General features: G+C 35.9%; 1 protein-coding gene across 1 annotated transcript; it reads left to right on the top strand.

Annotated features, from left to right (window-relative positions):
• The first annotated feature begins 1,918 nt into the window (after positions 1-1,918).
• LOC121849902 lies at positions 1,919-5,440 on the top strand. The gene is made up of 6 exons (XM_042339239.1): positions 1,919-1,930; positions 2,036-2,129; positions 2,246-2,284; positions 3,111-3,146; positions 3,912-3,988; positions 4,817-5,440. The coding sequence occupies exons 1-6, from the start codon at positions 1,919-1,921 to the stop codon at positions 4,868-4,870; spliced, it is 312 nt and encodes a 103-aa protein (XP_042195173.1). The 3' UTR covers positions 4,871-5,440.
• The last annotated feature ends 4,117 nt before the right edge of the window (positions 5,441-9,557 follow it).

Here is a 9,557-nt window from a genome sequence, read left to right on the forward strand (position 1 = left end):
TTGCAATTTAGAAACACCAACATCAACAGCAAATTCATTGGAGACATCATCATCATCACCATCAACAATAGGTACAGTTTGATGCCATTTTCAAACAGAGCAATTAGATTAAATAAACGAATAGGAAGAATAAATTTGCCTGATAAAATCATCTCATGTTACGGTCAGAATGTATTACACAACATAAGATCCAAAAGTGCGAAAGATTGCTTTGTTCTATACCAATTGCAGTGAATCATTCTCTTCACCTCCATCCATGTATCTCTTTTGAAGTCAAGCATTATATTGCTCTTACCACCATAGGTTCTACTTTTGAATCAACATCTTCAGAATCATCAACAAGCGCCCCAGAGATTAGCACTACAACAGACACAACATCATCTTCATTGACTGGTAAGATGCGACATGTGGTTCAGCTTGAAATGTTTTATCATTCTCATTTGTTTCTGTATCAGATTCACATTTACCTATTACAAACTTACTTCTGTAAAATTAAGAGAAATAGCAAACGGTTCATAAATATTTACTTACTCATCCAAAGTTACAATGCGCTACTTTGAAACAGTGAGTGCACAAATCTTACATAAGTTGACAAATATATCATTCCAACTACTGTATTTTGCTTTGGAGTCAACTACATTTGATACAACATCATTCATAACCACAGGAACAACAGGTGTTTCAAAGTACAAATCAACATAATTTGTTATTTTTAAGGAATTATGTAATGTAGTCAGTCAAAACAATCTGATACAAACCTTTGGTAGTTAGTCACTCACTTTATATCATTGAAATATTTTCCTGTGTTTTTCCACTTTAGGAACATCTCCTTCAACCACTCTTTCCACATGTAAAATGCACCTAATGTTAAAATATGATTAATTGACTATGTAATCTAAAACAAATCTATGTGTGACGTGCTCAAAATTTTCGTGATCATGATATCCTTTTATTTCAGGTTTAACCACATCTAACACACCATTACCATTAATAACAGGTACAGCCTCACTTTTGTAACAAATTCACAAATGATACATTTATTGACAAGTTTATGATTCAAAATATTGTATTTTGCTTTAGATTCAACTCCATTTGAAACAACAGCACCAATCACAACCATAGAAACAACAGGTATTTCACCTTACAAATCAACATCATTTGCTATTTTTGAAGAATTATGTAATGTAGTCAATGTCAAGTATGTGAAACCAAACCGTTGGATAGTTAGACACTGAGTTTGTCATCGTTCAAACATTTTCCTCTCTTTCTTGTTATTTTCCACTTCAGCAACATCCACAACTGTTCCTTCAACATCTCTGTCGACAGGTAATATGCACTGCATTTTGAAACATAATTATGAGACTATAAATTCCAGAAGCAATCGATATGTGCTGAGCTTTAAATTTTTTAGGATTATGATTTGTTTGCGTGTCACATTCACTTTTATGTACTACAGCAGCAACACCAACAAGAGTTACAGACTTCTGTAAAATTAAGAGAAATAGCAAATGGTTCATAAATATTCATTTAATCACCCAATGTTACAAGGCACTACTTTGAAACAGTGAGATCACAAATGTTGCATATATTCACAAATTTATCATTCTAACTATTCTATTTTGCTTTAGATTCAACTACATTTGAAACAACAACAACAACAAAATGACATTTATAGAGCACCTTTCGCGTCGGGAGCACGTCCCAAAGCGCTGAACAGTCTGGTGTCGGGGCCCGAGCATGGGGGAGGGGGGGTGTAGGGGTGAGGGAAGGCAGAGAGGTGGGAGGGAGATCAAAGGCACGGTCGAAGAGAAGCGTTTTGAGACCGGCCTTGAAGGAGGCGAGGGAGGAAGCGAGGGGAAGGGACTGTGGGATGGAGTTCCAGAGTGTGGAGGCAGAGAGGCTGAAAGCCCGGCCACCGATGGTAAAACGGGTTTGCCGGGAGACATTCTTTGAAAACCATTGGATAGTTAGTCACTTACTTGAAACTAAGTATTTGTGATCAATAAAAACAATCTGATACAAATCCTTTGGATAGTTAGTCACTCACTATATAATCATTGAAACATTTTCTTCTCTTTTTTCCACTTTAGAAACATTGACAACTCCTCCTTCAACATCCCTGATAACAGGTAACACACACTTCATTTTAAAACAGAATTATGAAACTGTGAAATCTATCAGAAATCAATTGTACAATGTGTGTGTTGTATTAAGTTTTCACAATTTACATTTCTTTGTATTTCAGATTCAACTACACGTAATACAACAGCACCATCAACAACAGGTGCAAGATGTTTCACTTCTGCAAAGTTTAGTTTGAATGGAAATTGGACATGAACATCTCGCACATCAAGTCCAGTAAAAAATTCTAAAAAGTCTCAAAAGTTGATTTGGTTAATAAGAAGGTCATTATTGTGTAGTCACCAAGTTTATAATGGTTCAAAAGTTTGTCATTGCTTCACAAGATTGGTGTTGATACTGAAGACCCTTTACCCCCTCCAAACTGATTGCTCTAGAACACCCACCCTACTGTCCTCTCCTCATTGCATCAAGCTGCTTCTTAAATGATTCTAGTATCCTGGTCTCCAGCATCTTTCTTGGCAACCTGTTCCAGTCATAGATTGAGAATCATTGTAAAGAAAACCTTGTTGGTATCTGTCGTGAAATTGCACTTTACAACTTTTAACATATGTCCCCTCTTATTCTACTGTCTTGATACATCCTGAAGTATTGATCTGGATTTATTGTTTCAATCCCGTTTAAAATTGTATACACCTCTATTGGATCGTCTCTGAAGAGACTTCACAGTCAATAAGAAACATTTTTTTTGAACCACTGTGGTTCTGCACTCTGTGCTCTGGGATGCCGACTGGTATGGGAGGGAGCTAAATAAATGCAAGTTGCTGGTCGTGGTGGTTTTACAATGGTTAAAAAGTTTTCCTATGTTTTTGTCCATTGTAGAAACATCCCCAACTCTTGCTCCTCTCTCAACCGGTGCGATGAACCTCATTTTAAAACATATTTATTGAATTGTAAAATTTAACAGAAATTGATCGTACAATAGGAATGTGCTTGTATATTTCATAATTCAGATTTGTTTTGTGTTTCAGCTTCAACTACACCTAAAACAACATCACCATCAGGAGGTACAAATTACTTCAATTCTGCAATTTTTTCAATTCTGCAATTTATTTTTCCCCAAAATTGTGATAGGAAACTGAAGACAAACACCTGATTTTTGTCAAGCAATAACTTACGATACAAACTATCAAAGGTTGAGTTCACAATTGTTACATTATTTGACAAATTTACCATAGTTCAAATGTATACAATTACCTTAACAGATAGAAAAGAACAGACAGCACTTAAAACATCATTATGGCAATATAAAGTTGAAAATAGTATTGAAAACTAGGAAACATTCAGTGTACAGTGCTTAACATTTGTTGATTCAGATTTATTTGAACATTAGCTTCAATTGTATTTTACACAATGTCACCATCAACAACATATATTCTTTGAGAGACCTGAGTTCAATTCCAGGCAGAGGGCGAAACCTTGGGCAAGTTTCCTTACTCCACACAGAGCCTAATAATAATCCCTCCAAAACCAAAAACAATAATAAATTGGTCATTTTCAATCTACGACTGTTTGTGGGACATTGCTGTGCGCAATTGGCTGCCGCGTTCACCCACAAATATACAGTCAATTCACTTTACAGTGTGTTCTGTGAAGCGCTTTGGGACGTCCTCCCGACGTGAAAAGCGCTATATCAAATGCAAGGATTATTATTATTACATTTAGGAAACAGCTTGTTTGGATCAAGTGATTTCCTGTGATCAGACAACTGTGGATCCACTCTCTGCTTGTGCCATTTAAACATGGTAGCATTCATTCTTTTTTTTTTACAGTTCTTTTGACCATTGGTGTAAGATTTAATTCTGCTCAGAATCTTACGGATCAAGACCTATTGCAGGTGTATAAAATGGTATGTCACAATAAATAAATTAAATATGCACGTTCTTTGTTTTCAGAATCCTTTGAAAGTCTCATTATCTGGTAGATCCTGTTTTATTTGGGTTTATTTTGTAATTGGCTTTCTATCTAATTATTTTAAATTCCCTCTAACTTCTCCCTCTCCTATTGGGTATTATTCCACACAAAACAGCTGTCTTCCTGCATTGCTCCAGTGGCCATTCTTTCTGTGTGAGCCTAACAGCTGGGAGCAAGTGGATTATGAGACTAAGGGGAGCATCACAGCAAAATCCAATCCTGCTCTCAACCAAGCATAAACACGTGTGCATTTTTAACTTCCCCAGCCAATGCCAATTTCAACCTTCCTTCCCACCTTCCATCTCCCTCTGAGAATAGGTAAATCACTACCACCCAGAAATTATATCAACCCTCTATGGCTTGCTTCTATGTAGGAAGTGAATTTATCAACTGAGACATAACAGAACCTTTGAGGTAAAATTCCAATGGTCAAATAGTGTTGTTGAACTTATAACAGGGTTGACCTGTGTTGGGATTTCCTTATTTTTAATGCATATTGTTGAAGATCAGTGGAGTTTTACCACCATACTTTTTTGTCTCTTAATGCTGAACATTAAATCCATTATAAACAAGTTACGAAAATATCCCCAATTTTGGAGATAAACATAAGAGTGATTGAACATTACTAATGTTGCATCCAAAAACCTTAATTTCATCTTAAATAACACTTCAGTATTTATATTTGTTTTTGAACTGTAAGCAACATAATTTATAAACTATGCAGTAACTATCTCAGTAATGATCTTTTGTTTATTTTGAACAGATAACAGAAAAACTGGGAATAATCTTACAACAAAATAATGGAATAAACATCTGATAAGAATCTCCATTTTGTTTTCACCTCTTATTTTGCATTTCAAACTACATCAGATCTTGTGAAGATAGCTACATTGTTGTGTAATTTCACTTAATATTAAATGAACTTACGGGCTTATTTTGCTTGACATCTGCTACACACTATTTTTATCGTTGTTGATTTAGTCATAATAATAATAATTTGATATAATTTGCATTTGATATAGCGTCTTATCACATCTTTGAGACATTTTAAAGCACTTCACAGAATATACTGTAAAGTGTGTAAAAAATTGACTGTATATTAAATTGAAATGTTACGATATTGTATTCCTTGATATTTCCACTGAGCAGATGGATGAAGCTATATTAATCAGTCACTCTTGTAATCATCTGGTGGTTCTGGCATCTTACTCCATATTCTTCTAGAGCTAGAGTCTCTGGTGGTGGCTTGATATTAATGTGCTTTGAAACATACTGTTTGGAAGGTGAACATTGTATAGCCTACTTCGCAAATGAGAAAATAAAGGATAATTTGAAAACATGAATGTAAACAACTTTAATTGTAAATAAATAAATAAATAAATAAATAAAACCAATAAAAGTTTGAATATGAAATAATAGAATATCTATTTATATGGATTAGCTTGATTGGTAAGGTAATCCATATCTGGATCAGAAGGTTGTGAGTTCAACTTCCCTTCCCCATGACTTGAGCTGATGGCGTCTGTGGCGATACTCCAGTGCAGGCTGCAATGCACTGTTCAAAGTGCTATCCTTTGAATGAGGCATTAAAACAAATTTCTGGCCCTATTCGGGTAAATGTTAAAAATCCCATGATGTTATTTCTAAAAATAAATGAGTTTCCTATCTTGGTCAAACATCATAGAACCATAGAAACCTCGACATTTATAGCACAGAAGAAGCCCATTTGCCCCATCGTGCCCATGCCAGCTCCCTAAAGAGCAGTTACTTTAGTCCCACTAACCTGTCCTTTCCCCACACCCCTGTAGCTGATGTTTTTAAGGTTTCTGGCTCATTCCCTCTTGAAGGCCAATATAAATTTTGCTTCACCTATCACTCCCAGCAGCACATTCCATATCCTAACTGTGTATGAAAAAGATTCTCAAAGCACTTCACAGGATATACTGCAAAGTATATACAGACTGCAAATGCAGCAGCCCATTTTGGGATAGCAATGTCACACACACATCCATAAAGTGAATGATCCATTTGATGTTAGGGATTGTTTGCCAGAACACCAGGTGAAACTCCCTTCTCTTTTCAAATTGTGCCATGGGATCTTTAATGATCACCTGACCAGGAAGACAGGTCCTTGGTTAACATCTCATTCAAAGGGTGGCAACTCAGTCTCAACCTAGACGACGTGAGTTCAAAGCCCCAATGTAAGGCTTGTTCTTCTGCATATGGTTATCATGGTATAGAATGATGCCCTATGCTGAGTAAAGGAGAAATGGCTGGAGACTTGCTTTATTTCCTTAACTGAACATTGTTATTGACATCCCAAGATGGTCAGGCTTCTCGATTTTCTGACAGCAAGGCTGCAGAAGGCATTTCCATTGTCGGGCTCAATATGCAGTTGATGTGGCTTGATAAACTCAGCTTAAAACCCTCCTAAAGTAACTGTATAATGATCTTGGAATTTCCCACCATAGATTCTGTGGTAAAGAAGGAGATATAATAAATTGTCTTTAAGTATCCTTAACATGATTTCTACCTCTTGTATCTGGAATATATCATTCTTGTCAATAGATGGTGATAATACTCTTTCAGTAGTATACAAATGACTGTATACAATGACTGTATACAGTCATGTGCAAATATGATTTGCTTCATTTCCTTTTACATATCATTAAAATATTCCATTTGTTTTAAATTTTTTCTTACAATGTTTTACAACGTTGTATTTCATACTGGCGTTTTCTTACAACTCCAGTATGAAATACATTCATTTGAATATTTTAATGATCCATTAACAACCTTCACAACTTAATTTCCTGTTTATGGAAATTTAATCGATGACTTGATTAAATCGCCATCCTCTTTATGGAAATAGGAACAAAGTATTGGTTTCCTTTATCCCATGATTTAGTTTACCCGTATCTAATGTTTATAAATTTGCACACCTTGAGAGGTTTTCTACAATTTGATATCATTACTCATGATAGGCTAAAGTTCACAGTCAGATGATGAACATATGCCTAAATTCTCGGTGCTTTTGATCTGAATCTCTCAGGAACTTGAGCAGATAATATTAGGCACAACCAAAGTGCTGTGCCAAGTAAAATAATGTGACCTTGGTCCCAAATCCTGTTTGTCTTTATTTGCAGGTGTATTCTACAAACCATATATTCCACTTTTGGTGATCGCTGTGAGCATCTATCCATACATCTCATAGCATTTTTTGCATTCTTTTTGGAGCCCTCGCCTTCTTGCTCCTGCTGGGTTTAATAATATTTTTTATTGTATGGAAATGCAAAGCATCCAGACGTGAACTACTAATAACAAGCAGGTCTGTTCTATCACCTACTGTTCCTAAAAACACAACCAATTTGTGCTCAGTAGCAAGCCACAAACAGTCATGGAATGAATAACTACTATTATTTAGGGGATTGTTGGCCAGTACACTGAAAAATTCTTTTGAATAGTAACCTGGAATTTTTAACCTAGACAGGCTGACAAGACCTCAGTTTAGCATCTCACCTGAAGGATACTACTTTTGACAATGCAGTGATCGCGTCCCTCACACCCGGCACTTCATTTACACAGTAGTGCAAATGAAGATTATGGCTAAATTTCAGATCTGGCTCAAGAAGCTTTAATATGTGTAGATCTTAATAAACCGGGTGTTTTAATGGTGGTTGGGTGGTGGTTGGAACTGCTCTCAGATCTCCACACCCAATGTTCCGTATAATAGCTGTAAAACACAATGGCATTGTGTGATTGGATCAATATTACCTGTTCCAAGAAATCATTGGAAACTCATCTCAGTACAACTTTATTTGATACACACATACTAATGAAGCAATACATTTGTTGGAAGGTTTTTATTGTGGACGGTTGCTGATTATACAACTTCCTGAAGTCAAATCACACACATACACACACTTGAGAAGCAAATACTTATCCTACAGGCAGAATAACCATCTCTATTTACAAAATAACTGTTTAAGATTCTTCACAATATGTACAGCTTTAAATACCATTTAGCATCAACTTTGCTTTCCAGTCTCTTGCTACTGGATGTAAAGATTTAATTTTCCCTGCTTGCGCGTACATGAAATATTAAGTGAGATGATGGTAGTCCAAAGATAGGAAACTACAAAAAGACTTGGAAACCCATAAATCTTCCAAGAAGATCTTCCCTCACATGGGAACTTGAGCACTGCAATGACCAGTCCACACTTGCACTGCCAAGGAGGCTTTAGTAAACTAGCACACTTCCTCTCCATGGAGAGGATCATGTGGAGTACAACAGAGGGAACATACAATCCCACTATTGAAGCGCAGAATTCATCAAAGTTTGCACATTACATCCCTTAGAGGCATTTAAACCATCCTACAGCAATCACATACAGATAATTGGAAAACCAATAAAGTGCTAGCCAACACAATACTTCATAATGTTTTAATACAAATTTTTGTATTTATTTACATAAGACCAAATATACACATGGAGGTTGTTGTTTCAATCTGTATGATTTTGTTCATTAAATGGATTGTACCTTAATGGAAAAAGGTAACACAACCCGTTATTAACAAAATAAAATAATCAAGTACTGACTACTGGCCAAGTTTAGTAACTCAAGTAGCAACCTTAAAATGCTGTTTTCAGAATGTGACTTTATAAAAGCACATGAACTATCAGGTGCTAGGAAGAAGGTGCTTCTAGTGGTTGATTAAGCCCCTGGGTGAGCTCAGAAGTCACTGCACAGAGGAACTTAAAGTGGAAATGCTAAATCACAATTTAATTTCCACAAGAAATACTTCAGAACCAAATCATTGTAGATTTTTGTAATTTACTTGCAAGCAAAATCAACTCACTATTCCCATTATACACTTTACAACCGACAAATTATAAAATCCCTCTTACTTGGAAATGTACTTAAATTAGTTAACCTCAATAATCTCCCAAGAACTTTGTTTTTAAAAGATGTATGTAAAAAAAGTGAAGGCACTCTTCTCAGAAATGACACATAAGGGTTAGGAACAGTGGGCTTTGCATCTTTCATATGGACAGCAACATTCAGCAACATCTCCTCTATGGGATCTAATTGACATAACTCTGATTTGCCATTTCCAGGGCCAGTTAAGAGGGCAGTAAGTGCAAGCCCTGCTGAATTATTCATGCGCTTTAACCCCAAGGCATTTCCAGCTGCCATTGCCTCTCACTAGGATGAACATTACCAGTTCCTGTACCAGTCAATGCAAACAAAACCCAAAAGATCAATCCCATCCCACACCTCAAGAAGATAGTGCAAAGATAACCTTATAGTGCATAAATCAGGGTGCTTTTTAAAAACAAGTTTTAAATGTTTTAGCCAGAATGTTCTCTAAAGGACAGCCTGCGCAGGACAATAATCTTATATTTCTAACATTTAGACAGGTAAAGAACTCCCCCAGACAAAAGTAGTTGATGAACAAATTGATATTTATAAACTTAAAAAGAAAGACCATTAATCTACTGC

This window comes from Callorhinchus milii, unplaced genomic scaffold (genome assembly GCF_018977255.1).
Source record: "Callorhinchus milii isolate IMCB2004 unplaced genomic scaffold, IMCB_Cmil_1.0 Scaffold11, whole genome shotgun sequence".
In the NCBI taxonomy this organism is placed as follows: Eukaryota; Metazoa; Chordata; class Chondrichthyes; order Chimaeriformes; family Callorhinchidae; genus Callorhinchus; species Callorhinchus milii.

Coding starts and splice junctions, on each gene's coding strand:
- LOC121849902 (XM_042339239.1), top strand. Junction 3,147..3,911: donor AACAACATCACCATCAGGAG/GTACAAATTACT, acceptor TTTTTTTTACAG/TTCTTTTGACCATTGGTGTA. Junction 3,989..4,816: donor TATTGCAGGTGTATAAAATG/GTATGTCACAAT, acceptor TATTTTGAACAG/ATAACAGAAAAACTGGGAAT.